Source organism: Dendropsophus ebraccatus, chromosome 7 (genome assembly GCF_027789765.1).
Source record: "Dendropsophus ebraccatus isolate aDenEbr1 chromosome 7, aDenEbr1.pat, whole genome shotgun sequence".
NCBI lineage: Eukaryota > Metazoa > Chordata > Amphibia > Anura > Hylidae > Dendropsophus > Dendropsophus ebraccatus.
In genome coordinates, this window is record NC_091460.1 from 143,814,995 (window position 1) to 143,834,795 (window position 19,801).

Consider the following 19,801-nt stretch of genomic DNA (forward strand, 5'->3'; position numbering starts at 1 on the left):
GAGCACCTGGAGGGGTATAATTCTGCAGTGCGGGGAGCTGAGTTGGTGTCTAATTTTGCATTGCAGAAATGGCTGTACGCTGCTAAGAAATAGCCAGTACCTGCTCTTGCTTCTGCTTATGGCAGAGCCCACTCATGCAGTGTAGTTTCCTAAAGTACGGATATCCTAATATCGCGGGAGAAAGGACGTTATAAACATCCGCACTGATCTTATGCAAATCAAGGACTACAAATTCCGACCCGAGTCTATAACTAAGGCTGAAGATGCTGCACGTTATATAAGAAACCAAGAGGGCGATAAGAGCTTTAATGGCGGTGATTTCCTGGTGTCTGGTGCCGGTTCTGTGCAGGGTCCCATTCACAAACACCGTCTTCTGGTGCTTTATTAGAATCAGCACCATCTTGAAGCTTACGAAGCACATCATGATGATAACCAGGTAGAGGGAACCGACGCCAAAGACCCAGTCGAATATCTTCACCCCCAGATCCCGGTCTGTCAGACTGTGAAGGAAGGAGCAGGAACAGGTTGCGGTCAGGTTCTGGTAATGGGACCGGTTGGCTGGAATAAGAACTACGTACGGAAAACACGTAGAGGTCAGAATTAACCAGATAATTCCCAGAGCCAGGTTCAGGTAAGTGTTTGTCAGGATAAAGTGCGGTTTGTTTTTTATCTTCAAGAGACGAAACATCCCGAGGAAAATTGTGAAAAACATACTTCCCTTTCGTGCAACGCACAGAAGAAAAACGGTAACCTTGCAAGGAGGCGTCATAGGGTAACAAATCTCCTGCTGATCCGCAATGACAATGGAGAGGATCCGGGAGATCAGCTGCAACATGTTGATAGCAGAGATCTGCATGATGATACGTTCAGCAGCTGAAATGTTGGTTGACTTGTTGGTTATCATATATAGTAACAATGTGTTCAATAAGGTTCCGGCCGCTGTCAAGAAACAAAAAAAATAGGTGTCTAACATTGTCATCAATGAGCTCAGGAGGAGCGGTGTCCGAAATGTGCCCGGGATGGCAGGTAGCTGGCCGCCCAGATCTTACCAGGTAATGCTCTGCAGAGATTGGTATCCTCTAAGGGCCGCACATAATAAGTCTCAGAGACAAGACTTGGCTTGCATGTCCATATTCCTGAGAAGACAAGTATGTATTTAACTTCACACATAAACGACATGAGGCTTTTTAATGGGATTATAATGAAAAGCGGTAAAGTAATGACGCACTTGCCACAAAGTAATGATACTGATCACTTAAAGGGGAAGTTCAGCAAAAAAATAAATAAATAAATCAAATCAACTGGTGCCAGAAAATGCCAAAGAGTTGCAATTAATATCTATTAAAAAATCTCCAGAATTCCAGTACTTATCAGCTGCTGTATGTCCTGCAGGAAGTGGTGTGTTCTCTCCAGTCTGACGCAGTGCTCTCTGCTGCCACCTCTGTCCATGTCAGGAACTGTCCAGAGCAGGAGAGGTTTTCTATGAGTATTTGCGGCTGTTCTGGACAGTTCCTGACATGGACAGAGGTGGCAGCAGAGAGCAGTGTGTCAGACTGGAAAGAAAACACCACTTCCTGCAGGACATACAGCAGTTGATAAGGACTGGAAGACTTGACATTTTTAATAGAAGTAATTTACAAATCTCTGGCACTTTCTGGAACCTGTTGATTTGAAAGAAAAACTTTTTTGCTAAACTACCCCTTTAAGGCTATGTTCACACTATGTATGTGTGCAGCTGTATTTTTTATGCGGCTGGAAATGTGCGGCTGAAACTACGGCCGTGGGAAAAAATAGACATACGCCTGAAAATATACGGTCATTTACTTGGAAATCTGGTTCAACTAAAAATAACAAAATCTTTAGAAAGTGATGCGAACACCTCTGGATGCATCTGGGAAAGCAGGGAACACAGTTTACAGGAATCGCTATTACCGGGGTTTGCGATCCTCTGCAGTAATGCCGATGTCTCTCATGGTTAATATATTGAATTAATAAAACACATTTTCTTTGTGATAAAGTCCCTTTCGTTGTTCAATAATTTAATTCTAACGAATCCATCATTTTACAATTAAATATACTGTTAAAATAAATATATATAAATAAATGTATATTTATATATATATTTATTTTTTGACAGTATATTTAATTGCACAATGATGGATTCGTTTAAATTAAATTATTGACCAACGAAACTGATTTTATTACAACAAAAATGTGTTTTATTAATTAAATATTAATTAGTACAGGAAGCTCCATAAGCCGTTAATTCATATTGCCGGTAATAGAGCTTTCTGTACTAATCATCACTTTACTTTAATTAAAACATCAAATGTTTCTTCTAATTATGTTATGACAATAGCATTATTAGAAGAAACATTTAGAATTATATGTGCGCTCAGCTGATTGGCTGTTCGGCTGAGCGCACATATAATGAGCCGGTCCGCAGTACAGTCACTTCATTGTGCTGCGGACTAGCGAAGAGACAACATCGGGGTGAGTATAGAGATCTCCCCACCCCCTCCCCAGCACTGCACCCCTCCCAACAAGGAAGGGGGGGTCTCTTAACCCCTTCCTTGCTGGGATGGGTGCAGTCTGACATCAGTCTGGCCCCCAAGGGGTTAAGGGGGATGCAATACATCCTCCCTTAACCCCTTGGGGGCCAGACTGTAAGCAGCGATCTGTAAAGATGCTGCATACTGTAAGGTGCACAACACCGCTCACAATGATGGGTGTTGTGCTCCTGTTTGTGTGTTTTTTGTGTGTTTCTCCCTTTTTGTTTTTCAGATATCGGTATCCTGGGGATTACGTCGGATTCCGTGGACTACGTCGATGACCAGCGGTTGTTTGGTGTTTTTTTTTTTAATAAAATGGTCAATGAGGGGTGTGGGGGTGTTTTTATTTGAATAAAAAAAAAATTTCCACTTGTGTCTTGTCTTTATTTCTTTGCTTTATAGACTTAGTAGTGGAAGCCGTCTAATAGACGGAATCCATTACTAAGTCGGGGCCTAGTGTTAGCCGGTATAAAATGGCTAACACTAACCCCCTATTATTACCCCAGTACCCAATGCCACCAGGGGTACTGGGAAGAGTCAGGTGCCAGTGGTCCCGGAGCGTCAATATTGGCGCTCCTGGACCGGGCGGCAGCAGGCTGGTAAGATTTAGGCTGGGGAGGGCCTAAACCAATGGCTCTTCCCACCCTGGTGTTACCAGGCTGCTGTCGTTTGGTTTTTAACCCGGCTGGTTATAAAAATAGGGGGGACCCTATGCGTTTTTTTTTTAAATAAATAATAAAAAAAAACCGCAAAGGGTCCCCCCTATTGCCTCTAAGACGGCTTCCACTACTAAGTCTATAAAGTAAAGAAATAAAGACAAGACACAAGTGGAAAAACATTTTTTATTCAAATAAAAACACCCCCCTTCCTTGCTGGGAGGGGTGCAGTGCCGGGAGGGGGTGGGGAGAGCTCTATACTCACCCCGATGTGTCCTCTTCGCTGGTCCGCAGCACAATGAAGTCACTGTACTGCGGACCCGCTAATTATATGTGCGCTGAGCCGATCAGCCAATCAGCTGAGCGCACATATAATTCTAAATGTTTCTTCTAATAATGCTATTGTGATAACATAATTAGAAGAAACATTTGATGTTTTCATTAAAGTAAAGTGATGATTAGTACAGAAAGCTCTATTACCGGGAATATGAATTAATGGCTTACTGGAGCTTCCTGTACTAATTAATATTAAATTAATAAAACACATTTTCTTTGTAATAAAGTCCCTTTCGTTGTTCAATAATTTAATTCTAACGAATCCATAATTGTGCAATTAAATATACTGTTAAAATAAATAAATATATATATATATATAAATATACATTTATTTATTTAGATATTTATTTATTTTAACAGTATATTTAACTGCACAATGATGGATTCGTTAGAATTAAATTATTGAACAACGAAAGGGACTTTATTACAAAGAAAATGTGTTTTATTAATTTAATATATTAACTATTAGAGGCATCGGCATTTGGCATCATTGCCGGCTATTTTTGAAGTACTCCGTACGGACCGCCTGTCACTCCACGGCCGTGAATTTGCACAGTTGGTCTTGTTCATTTTTTACGGGTCCGTTTACGATCGGGCCGTAGGCTCATACATAGTGTGCACTGTGCAGCCGTATATCATATACTTTCCAGCGTACGCATGAACCGGAAAAATACGGCCGATGATTTACAGCCGCAATACAGCCGCACAGCTACATAGTGTGAACATAGCCTAAGGGTACATCTTATTTATTATATAACAGACTGGCAGTGTAATATTGGAGTCCATTAAAAAATCCAGTATGCATAATATACAAGCAATATTATGTATATACAACCATTGTATTCCCGATATTATATAGCAAAACAATGACTCAAATGTATTTGTTACACATATATATTGTAACAGTGCGGATGGACCAGCTGTTCTACTGCACCAGGTCGGCTTTGGGCCACAATAGGAAGCAAAGTCTAAGTGCCCTCTGGGTCTTCATCCCCTTTCCCACTCCAGGATGTGGAAGCTGGACATCTGCGGCTTAAGGACACCAGGTAACTTTACAAGTGTGGTCCTGGTGTGAGCAGCAGCTGGTCCCCAAGAGTCAGTGCAAGGCACTGGGGAACAGGCCGCGTATTCGTGGTCACCAGGCCGGATCATCAGCGCAGTACCAGGGATGAGACATCTATTGTAGTCAGACAGGCTAAGGGTCAAGGCAGGTGGGTTCAGAGGCAGGTCAGACAATCCAATCCAAATCAGCAACAGAAGTGGCCCAGGGGGGCAGGCAGGAAGCGTAATCTGGAGAACAGGCACAGGTCAGGATACACGGAGAATCAGCAGGATCACAGAAATGAACCTTTGCCTAGAATACACAAATGCAACAACGCTCAGGCAAAGAAGAGCAGGTGGAGCTAGTTTAAATAGGTGCAGGTGGGTTTGGATTGTCAGAAAGCACCAGCAGGCGGCCAGCAAGCTGCCTCTATGAATCCAGAGCATGTGGCCACATGCACACCCTAGTGGCCAGGGATGTCAGTGCAGCAGAAACCTGAAGGAGGAAGATGCAAGAAGTCACCAGAGTGAGCAGGCCCAGGAACAGCACGGAGCACAGCAGAGGAGCGGACAGGAGCAGGACCCGAACAGCGCAGACACCAAGTGTAGACCCCAGCGGCATTATAATTATATACACATTTTCACCATATTGTAAGAAAAAAGAAAAAAAAAAAGACCTTTCATATCCATGCTGCCAAAACGTTCATGTACCACAGATTGGATTGCAGATTCTATTGTCTATTTGCAGACAAATTCACAGCTAACATTTTCTGCTATGTGAGAATCCAATAGATTCTCCTGGGTACAATGATCCCCTAAGATCCTCTGATACGGCTGAATGAGCTCATGTGATATACCGTGTTACATGCACATTTTGCCATTACAAATACTGCATTATTGCTGCGGATTCATGCCAAAACTCCACAGCAGAAAAAACCTGCTACGTCTGTCTCTCGAAAAACATGTTTTACTTTAACCCCTTTCTGACCAGCTAGGAATGGACCAGGTTATGCATGCGTCGCTAGTGCCTTAGTGTGCATGCAGTTAGGGCCAGGGGGCAGCATCCGGCTGTACTTCTCCAGGTGCTGATGCAGCCCAGAATGATTAGCAGCGCACCCGGAATTCTGGATACTCCTATAGGTTTCTATGGGGTCAATGCCAGAATTCTGTCCAAAAATAGGACCTGCTCTATATTACAGGTCTGTTTTCCAGAATGGACTCCCTTCAGGAATAATCTTGAAGGTTTCTGTTCCCAATACAAGCCTATGGGTCAATAAATTTATCCAGATTTTTCCTGACGTGTGCATGGGGCCTTAACCCTTTGAGGACCAGGCCCAAAATGACCCAGTGGACCGCGCAAATTTTGATCTTAGTGTTTTCGTTTTTCCCTCCTCCCCTTCTAAGAGCTCTAGCACTCTCAGTTTTCTATCTACAGGCCATGTAATGGCTTATTTGTTACAGGAATAGTTGTACTGTGTAATGGCGTCATTCATTTTACTATAACATGTATGATGGAACCCCAAATATATTATTTATTAAGATATAAATAGGTGAAATCGTAAAAAAGAATGCAATATGGTAACGTTTGGGGGGTTCCCGTGTCTACGTAATGCACTATATGGTAAAAGCGACATGACACTATTATTCTATAGGTCCGAACACAACCATATGCAGGTTACACAGATTCTCTAATGTTATATATATTTTTTTTATGAAATCCTTTTTTTGGCAATTAAATATTAATAAAATGGGACTATTGTGACTCTTATAACGGTTTTATTTTTTCACCTACGGGGCTGTATGGGGTGTCATTTTTTCCGCCATGATCTCTAGTTTTTATTAATACCATATTTGTGAAGATCGGACGTTTTGATCACTTTTTATAGATTTTTTTTTTAATATATAATGTAACATAAAATCGGTAATCCACGCACTTTTTCCCCTCTTTTCGTGTACGCCGTTTACCGGTCGCAATGACGCTTGTTATATTTTAATAGATCGGACAATTACGCATGCTACGGTATATTATATGTTTATCTATTTATTTATTTTTATATGTTTTATTTATATAATGGGAAATGGGGGTGATTTAGACTTTTATTGGGGGAGGGGTTTTGGAGCAGTGTAATAGTGTTTTGAACTTTTTTTTTTTTTTTTACACATTTGAAGTCCCTTTGGGGGACTTGTACATACATTACTTTGATTTATACACTGATGAATGCTATGCCATAGGCCTAGCATTGATCAGTGTTATCGGCGATCTGCTCATTGAGCCTGCCTGTACACGGACTGCACGGAGGCAGGTGAGAGACCTCCGGCAGTCCGTTTTAATGATCGGGACCCCCGCAGTCACACTGTGGAGGTCCCAATCGGTAAGTGACAGGGGACTCCCCCTGTCACTTACACTTACACTTAAACGTTTAAGGAGTTAATGACACGCGGCAGCGCAATCGCTGCAGCGTGTCATTACCGGTGAGGTCCCGGCTGCTGATTGCAGCCGGCGCCCACCTGCTATGAAGCACGCTCTGCTCCGGAGCGCGCTTCATAGCGGGAGAAACACCCAGGACGTAGGGTTACGTCATGGGTCGTCTGGGGACAGACTTCCATGACGTAACCCTACGTCCAGGGTCGTCTAGGGGTTAAAGTGTCACTGTTGTTTACATTTTTTTGGGCAGAAATCTATAGTACAGGTGATTTTAAGAAACTTTGTAATTGGGTTTATTTGCCAAAAAATGCATTTTAATCATGAAAAAGCAGTTTATCCCTCTGTCTTCATTGTTCTCTATGGAGAGGGGAGGGGTGGAGGGAGATGAGGCACCAAAACGGGACAACAAAGAGTTAATTTACAACTACATCACCAGGCTATCTCCTCTAAAGTCAGCACTGACCTCTCTGACCTCTCAATATCTGCTTTCACACAGTTCCCGCTGTGTAATCCTTTGTTCTCTGCCGGCGACTAATCTCCCTCCTCCCTTCTCCCCTCTCCATAGAACAGACAGGGTCCGACTGATGGAAAAGAGTTGAGATTTCCTGATAATGAGCAGTGAATGAGAGAGAGCGGGGGGGGGGGGGGGGGGGGGGGGCGCTGGGGAAAGTCTTTCTGAATGCAGATAATGGCAGATTTGCCTAATAAACCCATTGATTTCTGGGGGGGGGGAAAAAAAAAAAAAAATGAAACAACAGTGACACTTTATGGGTGGGTTCATACTACGGAATTCTCGCGGATAATGACCGCGGAATTCCGCAGTATGTTCGCACGCACGGCCGTGCGCCTTTCCGCCAGCGCCATAGACACCATTCTATGGGCCGGTGTATTCCGCTATACGCCGAAAGAAGTGACATACGTGGACGGCATTGTCCGTGAGAATTCCGTTGTATGAACCCACCCTAAAGTGTTAAAAGAGATTTTAGAAGGGGGAGTAGCTCTTTTTTGCTTTGATGACTCCTTCTTCTATTTAGCTTCATGTGGCAGTCACCTGGGAAGGTTGTAAGTTATCAGGTATGTCTTGTCTAGAGATACTTTGTGCAATTTCATGTCTGTATGACCATCAGTTATGTTATGCTGAGATAGGATCGGTACACATTTCCATACAATGTTTAGCCTTATTATTATTTAACATTAAAGGCAGGGGCGGAACTACCACTATAGCAGCCATGGCGGCTGCTATGGGGCCCACCACATCAGGGGCCCCTATTACCCACTCCTGCAATACACTGGCCCTCCTAAGCTGTCATCATTTGCAGCACCAAGTGGGCAGCTTAGGGTCAGTTGGGAAGAAATCGGGGCCCCAATCAAAAGTTTGCTATGGGGCCCAGTCATTTCTAGTTACGCCCCTGATTAAAGGGGAACTGTCAGCAGGTTAGACAAATCTCACCTGCTGATAGTTCCCTATAGTGCATGGAAAGCTGTCTCTTACCTTCATCCTCTGCACCGTTTCCGCACAGTTTTAATGCAGTACTCTGTACGGTAAGGCAATTGGAAGCACTACCTCCCCCTAAAGCAATGATCTGCCGTCGGCTGACCCACCCCTACTTATAATTACCAATGGAGTGGGCCGGCTGGATTGGTGCTGTGGGGGCAAAGCAGTGCTCCAAATTGCCTAACTGTACAGAGCACTGCATTAAAACCAGGGCTGTGGAGTCGGTAAGCTGCAGCTCCGACTCCGACTCCTGAATTTTATCAGGACCAACTCCGACTCCTGACTCCTTCATAAATGGTCGGTCATATACCAGGGGAGTTATTTATCACACTGGCTGAGCAGCTTCTCCCTAATGTATTACATAATCCTGGGGCGACTTCTGAAACATACAAAGGAAGCTTCTCCTGTGTGTGCAGTGGATGCAGCCAGTCTCCAGCCTCCATGTCCTGAACTACTCAGAAGTAGACTAGATGGAGCAGGTGGTCTTTTCCTGCTGACAGTCTTCTATGTTTCTAACTAGCCTGCTGCAGCCATAGCACACATACACACAGCCTGCTGCAGCCATAGCACACATACACACAGCCTGCTGCAGCCATAGCACACATACACACAGCCTGCTGCAGCCATAGCACACATACACACAGCCTGCTGCAGCCATAGCACACATACACACAGCCTGCTGCAGTTATAGCACGCGTACACACACACACACACACACACACACACACACACACAGCTGCAGCCATAGAACACTGAAGAAAAACACACAATCTTCTCCCAGAGAGAAAACACCACACTGAGGACAGAGGTTACAGCTACACTACTTATGTCTCTTCCTCCTCCTCCTCCTCTATATTACACAGGATATCTCCATATTACACTGCTGCTCATATACAGTCATCCAGCATCCAGGAAGAGACCAGCACAGATCTCCCCCCACACAATGGACTCTTCCAGCTCAGAAACAAACTGCCAAATAGTGACCGACAACTTTTCCCCGACCACCCTTATGTAATAGGGCCAGTGTCCTATTACTGATATATTCCCCGACCACCCTTATCTAATAGGGCCAGTGTCCTATTACTGATATATTGCCGACCACCCTTATGTAATAGGTCCAGTGTCCTATTACTGATATATTCCCCGACCACCCTTATGTAATAGGGCCAGTGTCCAATTACTGATATATTCCCCGGCCACCCTTATGTAATAGGGCCAGTGTCCTATTACTGATATATTCCCCGACCACCCTTATCTAATAAGGTCAGTGTCCTATTACTGATATATTCCCGACCACCCTTATCTAATAAGGCCAGTGTACTATTACTGATATATTCCCCGACCACCCTTATATAATAGGAATAGTGGTGTATTACTGATATATTCCCCGACCACCCTTATGTAATAGGGCCAGTGTACTATTACTGATATATTCCCCGACCACCCTTATGTAATAGGGCCAGTGTCCTATTAGAATGTTGCTGATAATATATATTCATGAGCAAAACTTGTAAAATACATATCATAATTCAATTCTACATTTTTTTAAAGCTGGAGTCTGTAAATTTTTTTCCAACTCCAGCCAAAACTAGCTCCGACTCCGACTCCACAGCCCTGATTTATAACTGCACAGGAACATCGCAGAGGATGAGAGACCTTCATCCTCACTGCCCGGAGCACAATAGGGAGCTATGAGAAGGTTAGTCTGACATAATGACGCTGATCCCGCCTCTGCAATCCTTTACTATAGACTGCAGATCTTAGTAATGGATCACTGATTGCAGATATCAATGCAGTACATATGTACTGCATTGATCTCTATGAACAACCATTGCATTGTTTATAGAAGACCTCTATGGGGACTACATATTACTGTAGTAAAAAGGTTTTAATAAAAAAAAACAAAAAAAACCTTCCCTAATAAAAGTCCAAATCACGCCATTTTATAAATAAAAATAAACATATTTGGTATCGTTGCGTGCGTAGACATGTCAGTTTTTAGCGTAGTCGTTAACGATCCCAGACAGAGTGTACACTATGGGGGAAATTTATCAAATTGGTGTAAAGTGGACCTGGCTCAGTTGCCCCTAGCAACCAATCAGACTTTCTTTTCCTCACATATTCTTTGGAAAATGAAAGGTGGAATCTGATTGGTTGCTAGGGGCGACTGAGCAAATTCTACTTTACACTGGTTTAATAAATCTCCCCCTATGTGTATACACTCTGGCCAGGATTCCCTCTAGCTGCAGCACAATATAAGTTAAAGGAGAAGTCCGGCAAAAATTTTTATTAAAGTATTGTATTGCCCCCCAAAAGGTATACAAATCCCCAATATACACTTATTACGGGAAATGCTTATTAAGTGCTTTTTTCCCTGCACTTACTACTGCATCAAGGCTTCACTTTCTGGATAACATGGTGATGTCACTTCCTGGATAACGTGGCGATGTCACTTCCTGGATAACATGGTGATGTCACTTCCTGGATAACATGGTGATGTCACGACCCGACTCCCAGAGCTGTGCGGCTGTGGCTGCTGGAGAGGATGATGGCAGGTGGATGCTCAGTGTCCCTCCAGTGCCCTGTGTCCCTCAGTGTCCTCCTGCCATCATCCTCTCTAGCAGCCACAGCCCGCACAGCTCTGGGAGTCGGGTCACGACATCACCATGTTATCCAGGAAGTGACATCACCATGTTATCCAGGAAGTGACATCACCAAGTTATCCAGGAAATGAAGCCTTGATGCAGTAGTAAGTGCAGGAAAAAGGAATTTATAAGCATTTCCCATAATAAGTGTATATTGGGTATTTATATAACTTTTATTAGGCAATACAATACTTTAATAAAATTTTTCGCCCTTAAGTATCACGCTGGGGGGGTTGTAAATTGGCAACAAAGGCCTTGATTAATACTTAACTTACGTTGTGTGAACATGGCCTGACAGCGCAAACGATTTTTTTTCCAGTTTTGCAGCATATTTTATAGGAAAATTAAGTTTATCATTGCCAACTACAATTTGTGTCGCAAAGAATAAGTACTCATGTGGGTCTGTCCGTGAAAAAATGCAAGTGCTATGGCCTTTTAAACATAAAGAGGTAAAAGCAAGTGCAAAAATGAAAATTGGCTGTGTCCTTAAGGGGTTAAATTTGGTGAATGTAGTTTAAAATACATGTAAAAAGCAAAAACAGGATAGCAATTTTCGTGCTACTGATAGTCTTACTTTATTCCACAAAGAAATTTATAAAAATATACACTGCAGTTATGCTATGATTATATATATATATATATATATATATATATCAGTACAAATATATACCTTAAGAAACAGTTACTATTTCCTTTACACTGGTCGTTTGACAAGATCTACAAAACATGATACACTTTATCCTCTTTCGGAATCTCTGATCTCCAAACCCCAAAATAAAAGGACAAACAGTAGGATAAAGGTGGTCTATCACTCTTCGAAAATCGCTAGCAAATTCATTGTAGAAGTTTCGAAACAACGCGTCTATAAGATGGCAAATCACGAAGACCACCACCAAGCTGGCGATGACTTTGATGGTGTTGACCTCTCGTTGATGGCTCCTTTGCCCTTGTGATGTGACGCGTGAAAACGTGGCTTGTTGGTGTTTAAGAAGAATCCATAGCACCTTCACGTCCACCAGACACATCAGGATGATGGACAGACACTGAAGAACCGTTCCGAATACCATATCGTAGGTTTTTAAAAAGAAATCTTTTTCGGTCAGTGCTTCAAAAAGGGAACAGATGCAAGTAGCGTTGGCGTGGAAGCTGTCGTGTCTTTGACGATCCGAAGAGATAAGTAAAGGGTACGGTATGCCGGCGGCGATCCATATTAACCAGTTCAGAGCCAAACACAGGTGCACAAAAGACTTCTTCAAAAGAGTAGAGCCTAAAAATCCATTCTGGTTTGTGAGCTTCACCAAATGGAAAACGTCCAGCATTAGGGTAATCCACATACTGGCTGTCCTGCTACAGAATAATATAAAGAGAGACAGTTTGCACTGAACGGACATTGGATAGCAGACGTCATCCTGGTCCGGAATTAGGAAAGTCGGGATGCGTGTAATAAGCTGTAATATATTTGCAACAGAGATGTGCATGAAAAAGATCTCATAAGCGGCAACCTTCTCCGAGGCAATAGCAATGACATAGATGAGTAGAAGATTCCCCGGAACTCCTAGAGCGGCCAGGAAAATGAACATAGCCTGCATGTGCATGATGAGCGGAGGGGTCTCTAACCTTGCTGTATTGTACTTTGAGGCATGGAAAGAATAAATATAATTCTATATTCTCCAGGGACATCAGCACATATAATGACTGACCAGTAAACTAGGAGTAAGTGCTAGAAGACAAGTACAAACCTGTGTATTGTGGAGGCCAAGGTTCTACTAATTACCCATCACTTCTAGTAGGTCAGTTCTGAAGGAGCTCATTATGGTGCATACAACCCCGGACACTATTATTATTAAACATAATATTATATAATAAGAATGATAATTAATAATAATAAAGATATTGACCAAGCTTTTTTACTTAGCAAATACACAAATGACGGACATGATACAAAACAATGTGGCATATTCTGGCTCAATATTCTGCTTTTGAAGGAGTAAATGTTTTTCTTTTTTTTTCCCCCAGATAAACTGGTTTCATAAAGTTATATAGATTTGTAATTTGCTTCTATTTAATTATCTACAGTCTTCCAGTACTTAGCTGCTGTATGTGCTGCAGGAAGTGGTGTATTCTCTCCAGTCTGACACAGTGCTCTCTGCTGCCACCTCTGTCCATGTCAGGAACTGTCCAGAGCAGCAGCAAATCCCCATAGAAAACCTCTCCTGCTCTGGACAGTTCCTGACATGGACAGAGGTGGCAGCAGAGAGCACTGTGTCAGACTGGAAAGAATACACCACTTCCTGCAAGACATACAGCAGCTGATAAGTACTGGAAGACATGTAAATTACAAATCTATAAAAAAAAAACTTTCTGAAACCAGTTGTTTTTAAAGAAAATTATTATTGACGGAGTACCCCTTTAAAGGGAATGTACCATCAGGCCCGGTCTGAAGCACTGGAGGCAGGCCAACCCACCCCCAGTGGGAGGAAACCCACGCCCCTCTATGATGTGGCTCCTTTAGATTCAATGGAGCCACATCATAGAGGGGCGTGGGTTTCCTCCCACTGGGGGTGGGTTGGCCTGCCTCCAGTGCTTCAGACCGGGCCTGATGGTACATTCCCTTTAAAGCCTCTCTTTGTCTATTGACTTTACTCTTTTAGGGTATATTCACACGGACGGGCTCGCAGCGAGATTCTCGCTGCGAGCCCGGCAGGTCCTGGCAGTTCCCATACACTACATACTTGCTGCGGTCTAAACGACCGCAGCAAGTATGTAATTATACCGCCCTTAACCCCTTCTGCTCCCCCACTGTGTATATACTTTACCTGTCCTCGCTGCACGGGTCCGGCGTCCTGCTCTCCCGCCCGGCCAATCAGTGGCTGCAGCTGGGCAACACACTGATTGGCCGGACAGGAGAGCAGGACGCTGGACCCGTGCAGCGAGGACAGGTAAAGTATATACACAGCGGGGGAGCAGAAGGGGTTAAGGGCGGTATAATTACATACTCGTTGCGGTCGTTTAGACCGCAGCAAGTATGTAGTGTATGGGAACTGCCAGGACCTGCCGGGCTCGCAGCGAGAATCTCGCTGCGAGCCCGCCCGTGTGAATATACCCTTAGGGTATGTGCACACTGCGGAATCCCAACGGAATACCCGTCGCAGATTCCACAGCTCGCACTCGCCCGTGGACTTTGGCGGCCGTACTCCTCTCTGCTGCTCCCATGCACTCCATTCTATGGCCGTCCATCCGAAGAATGAACCCGCTCATTCTTCGGGCGGACGTCGGAATCCGGGAGCCTCACATGCAGCTGCGTCGCCGAGCAGGTAATGTATGCTCTCGGCGGCGGGCGGTTAACGCACATACTCACAGCGGAATGTCATCCGTAGGTGTGAAGGCCTCCTTAATGAGATTCCATAGTTGCAGCAGGATTATCATCCTGCTGCGAGTATGTAATAGTCAGCCGCCTAAACTCCCTGCGGCCAGAGAACGCACTGATTGTCTGAGCGCTGGGACACACCCGAAGCCCCTGAAGCAAGCATGAGTGCAGACCGGCTAACATGCGCCGGGCTGCAGGGGGATAAGGGGTCTGTCACTCACATACTCGCAGTGGGCAATGACAATGCCGCTGCGAGTACGTAATCCTACTGAAAGCGACAGGAGGGGGATCACAGCGGATTTCGCCTGTAAACCCACCCTAAGGGTCCTATTACAGGGAGTGATTTTTAAAGGGAATGTACCATCAGGCCCAGGCTAAAGCACTGGAGGCAGGCCTACCCACCCCCAGTGGGAGGAAACCCACGCCCCTCTATGATATGGCTCCATTGAATCTAAAGGAGCCACATCATAGAGGGGTGTGGGTTTCCTCTCACTGGGGGTGGGTAGGCCTGCCTCCAGTGCTTCAGCCTGGGCCTGATGGTACAATTCCTTTAATGATCGCAAACAAGATTGTTTATCGTTAACCTGAAATCGTTCACCATATTACACAGAACGATGGTCGTTAGTTACGATCGTTACTATTATCGTTAATTCCTTCTGATCCCAGAAAAACAATGAACAATGTGCAATTACACTTAACGATTAGTGACCAAATGTGGAACTTGAGCGAACGAATGTGGAATTACAGCGAACGATTAACGATAATGTTAGGGTCAGATCTAAATCAACGATCAACGACACAAGAACGATTTTTCTATCGCCGCCTGCAATTACACAGAACGATTATTGTTTAAATTCGAACGATATAACGTTTTTTCGCACGTGTAATAGGGCCCTTAGGGTCCTATTACACGGAACGATTTTTAACAATTAACGACTGCAAACGAGATTGTTTATCGTTTACCTGAAATCGTTCACCATATTACACAGAACGATAATCGTTAGTTAAGATCGTTACTATGATCGTTTAATTCTGATCCCAGCAAAACAATGGACAATGTGCAATTACACTGAACGATTAGTGAAAAAATGCGGAACTTGAGCGAACGAACGTGGAATTACAGCGAACGATTAACGATGATTTTAGAATCAGATCTAAATCAATTATCAACGAGATACAAACGATTTTTCGATCGTTGTCTGCAATTACACAGAACGATTATTGTTTAAATTCGAGTGATACTTCACATGATAATCATCCCGAGTAATAGGGCCCTAAGGCGGTGTTCACACAGAGTATTTCTGTCAGTCTGTTGGTCAGTATTTTTTAACCAAAACCAGGAGTGGAGCTGACAGGGCAAAAGTATAATACAAAGATCTGCAGTTTCTGTGTTTTCGATCCACTCCTGGTTTTGGTAAAAAAAAAATTTTAAAAACCTGACAGAAATCCTGTGTGTGTGACCACTGCCTATTAGTTTAGTCACTAAGCGTTTCTTCCCTCACCACAGCTGCTGGACTAATCCTGTCAGCCGCGGTCATTACGTGAGGGGACTGGACCCACATCACACACTATGGCGCCAAACTTCGAACAATGGACGAAGACAAAACTAGAGCGGCCCCGCGTCCTCTCGCGAGAGTTTGTCGCTCACCCCGGAGCCGCTTCCTGGTCTCCTCCTCTCATTCATCCCCTGCGCCTCCCGCCCTGTCCCAACACCACAAGGAGGGGACGCGCACGTTGCCGCTTCTCTTTACTTTGACTGGTAGTCAAACTACAAATCCCTACATGCCTTGCGAGTGAAAGAACCCAGGTGTAAAACTCCGTATATACGAACGGCATGACGGGAATTGTAGTCTCACTGTTAAATAGACGGATTTAGAGCGTTAATCTGCCTCCTTAATTCACAGTCAAAGAAATCAACGAATCTGCCGACGCTAAGCCCAAAAGACAAGCGCACGGCTGACGCAAAACCACCACAAACTTCTTTTTTACGTAACTTAGGCGAAAATCTCGCGAGACGTCACACGAGGCCCCGCCCACTTCAGTCCAGCTTGATTGATTGAAAGGAAGAAAAAAAAAAAAAAGCCGGCAGCAGCAGCAGCTGGGTGAGCGCGCGCCTCGTAGTGCAGAGTCTCCCGCCAGCCTCGTGCAGCATCGCGCCGCCCCCTCCTCCTCAGCAGCAGCCGCCGGCGTCCCCCGCTACCTCTCCATTGTCGCCGTAAGGAGGAGGAGAAGACATGTCCGAGGAAAGTGCCGAGCAGCGGAAAGAGCCGGCCGCTGAAGTGAAGGAAGAAGAGAAGATGACCGCGGAGGAGGCGGGGGATGCGGGCGGGAAGAAGAAGCCGCCGCCACCGGGCAAAGAAGAAGCCGACATCAAGGAGGAAGCGATGGAGGTAAGAAGCGGCTCCCTGTGTGGTACAAGCCCCCTGCTGCCGGTGCGCATCTTAAAGGGACCGCACCGCTTATACAGGAGCCGGTGTCATCCGTGCTGTCCCCGGACGTGGAAAGTTCTCTAGTGACTCACGCGTGGAAGTGGCGGTTATTGCTGTAACCCTCGGGAGAACAATGGGATGATGCGGCTCCTGTGCGGACGATCACCCTGCAGGCCTGGGGCTTTGTTATTGGAGGGGAGCTCCAGCTGCCTCCATGTCCTGTGTAACACAACGGCTCCCCATGGTACAAGGGAGAGTCATTCCACCTTCCCAGGGGTGTAGATAGGTTTCTTTCCAGGTACAGGTGTCATCTACAGTTGTCCTTCCGTTTAAATCTTGATCCTTCCACGTGAAGTGCGGTCATTGGACCGATGACGGTATAAAGGAGGAGGAGCCCTGTATAAGTATAAGTGATTGACAGCTGTCAGTGTGCCTATGGAATGCTGTCAATCACTGAGTAGGACCTCCTACTTGACTAATAACGATTGTCCTGTTATTATAGGTTGCGCATGGTAGGGGCACCCAAGTCGTGGATGTGCACTTGCCGCGGATAGCAGCGGAGTACTCCACTTGGCCGTCTTAAGAAGAGGTGGTCGGGTGTTAGGAGAACATGTAATGTGACGGACAAGTTTATCGGTTTGATCGCACCGGGCCGAGTGTTCAGACTTCAACCAATATTCAGATGTGTCCGTTGCAACTTTTTTTTTTTTTTTTTTTTTTTTAATTACAGCAGTGGTATTCACAAATCTGCAAGTCATCGCACTTCCGCAGGGAAACACTAGGGGACATTTATAAGGGCTTTGTGCCCATTTTTTGGTGACTAATTGGACTTTTCTCCCATTTTTAGTCTAAGTTCTATTTATGACAATCGTACAATTCTCGGCACTCACCCGTTCAGTTTTGGAGTCTTTATTGTATCATTGCATCTTAAAGTGACTGTACCACCAGGCCTGGGCTGAAGCACTGGAGGCGGCCAACCACCCCCAGTGGGAAGAAACCCCAGCCCCTCCATGATGTGACTCCATTAGAATCAATGGAACCCTATCATGGAGGGGCGGGGTTTTTCTCCCACTAAGGGTGGGTCGGCCGCCTCCAGTGCTTCAGCCCGGGCCTGGTGGTACAGTCACTTTAAGTGAAACAAAAAAACTTTACGGGACGCGTTTTGGCTTCTCACCTTTATCAACAGTTCATAAAGCCGAAACGCGTCCTGTATAAGTTTTTTTTGTTTCACTTATGATGCAATTATACAATAAAGACTCCAAAACTCAACGGGTGAGTGCCGAGAATTGTATGATGTTATTACATGGGATTCGTTCTCATCTACAAGCACCTCCTTCTATTTATGAACCAGTATTCAACGGGCAAATATTTTTTTAAAGTTTTTTTTTTTTTTTTTTGATTTGAGTATTTACCGGGACTATCGACCTAATTTATCATTGGCGACTTTAAAAAGTCGCTCACACTGTTGCAGGCCTACGTCTGGTCAGTCCCGGAGAGTGTTTGGGCAATTTTTTTTTTATTTTTTTTTTGTGATTCTTCTGCAGATATTCTATTCACAAATTTATGTAAAGTTTGTTGTATTAATCCTAAAACAAAAAACAGATGGATACTCCAAGAAAAATCCCACCTTTTAGACTCAGTAGTAGATGTCCCCCGTATCTCTTGGCCTGGTGCATCTCATCAAATCCTGTGCTCCAGAGGAGTTAGACAGGTGACAGGGCTGTCGGCTGCCAGGTATAAGGGAATCCAGGTGACAGGGCTGTCGGCTGCCAGGTGTAAGGGAATCCAGGTGTCAGCTGCCAGGTATAAGGGAATCCGGGTGACAGGGCTGTCTGCTGCCAGGTATAAGGGAATCCGGGTGACAGGGCTGTCTGCTGCCAGGTATAAGGGAATCCGGGTGACAGGGCTGTCTGCTGCCAGGTATAAGGGAATCCGGGTGACAGGGCTGTCGGCTGGCAGGTATAAGGGAATCCGGGTGACAGGGCTGTCGGCTGCCAGGCATAAGGGAATCCGGGTGACAGGGCTGTCGGCTGCCAGGCATAAGGGAATCCGGGTGACAGGGCTGTCTGCTGCCAGGTATAAGGGAATCCGGGTGACAGGGAGCCAATGCAACAAGAAACTAGGTGTGTTTTATATGATTTTTATGCAGTTATGGTTTTCTCTCTGCCTAGCTAGTAAAAGACAATGGTTTGGGTCGGCTGTCCACAATCGTGTGCTTCAAAAAAAATCTCTTCCAGTATAAAAAAGTTTTGTACCATTTTCAGTGCAGAAAAGTAGTTGTGGTCTTTATAAAGCAATGCGGCCCCTGTTATCGGACGTCTTATGGATGGGTTGCAGACACTGTCTTGTAAAGACCCCGTGCTGCCAGCTAGTGAGGCGTCATGTGCTATAAGGAATAACTCCGATGCTGTAGGTAGCGTAGAGCCCGTTAGGAGTCTATTGTCTGTTGTTGTACTGGATGGCGGATGACCATAGCGGCCTGTCCGTCCTTGTAATATCAGACGCTTGTCCTACCTGGTGGTTTTATAGCTTCGTAAACTTGCTGAGGTTGATTCTTTTCTTTGTTACCTATGGATAATCTGCGGTACTTTGTGTCATGGTCCTGAGCTGTGTTAACTGTGTGCAGCTTTTTTGGACTAAAAAAAATTCTCATTTATCATTTTTTTTTTTTTTTTTAAGGAACAGCAGTCTGGAAAAGAAGAGACTGAGTCCCCTAATAAAACAAAAGAAAGCAACGAAATGGACGACGCCTATGACGAGAGACGGGTGAGGCTGGAGCTTTTATATGGAGGCCGTGTGTCCGTGTATTGGAGCGTAACGTGGACGCCTTTCATCCGTAGGATTATAAATATTTT

The 19,801-nt window shown here is 44.8% G+C and overlaps 2 protein-coding genes across 3 annotated transcripts in view; one reads left to right on the forward strand and one right to left on the reverse strand.

Moving 5' to 3' along the window:
* On the reverse strand, window positions 1–17,075 carry LOC138797887 (taste receptor type 2 member 40-like). The gene is made up of 3 exons (XM_069978655.1): window positions 17,039–17,075; window positions 1,050–1,136; window positions 1–939 (listed from the first exon to the last, which is right to left on the reverse strand). Exon 3 carries the CDS (start codon window positions 902–904, stop codon window positions 83–85), a length of 822 nt encoding a protein of 273 aa, XP_069834756.1. The 5' UTR covers window positions 905–939; window positions 1,050–1,136; window positions 17,039–17,075; the 3' UTR covers window positions 1–82.
* SMARCA5 (SNF2 related chromatin remodeling ATPase 5) overlaps window positions 16,595–19,801 on the forward strand; it is a 15,921-nt gene continuing 12,714 nt past the window's right edge. The window contains exons 1-2 of one of the 2 annotated variants that reach the window (XM_069978652.1): window positions 16,595–16,907; window positions 19,626–19,712. In XM_069978652.1, the coding sequence (XP_069834753.1) occupies window positions 16,752–16,907; window positions 19,626–19,712 (243 nt within the window). In that variant the 5' untranslated portion in view covers window positions 16,595–16,751. Of the gene's footprint in view, window positions 16,908–17,092; window positions 17,191–19,625; window positions 19,713–19,801 lie in introns of those variants that run through there. The other variant, XM_069978653.1, reaches the window with a different exon arrangement.

Bases quoted from the DNA above. Each gene is read 5' to 3' on its own strand.
- LOC138797887 (XM_069978655.1), bottom strand. From the start codon at position 904: ATGATAACCAACAAGTCAACCAACATTTCAGCTGCTGAACGTATCATC.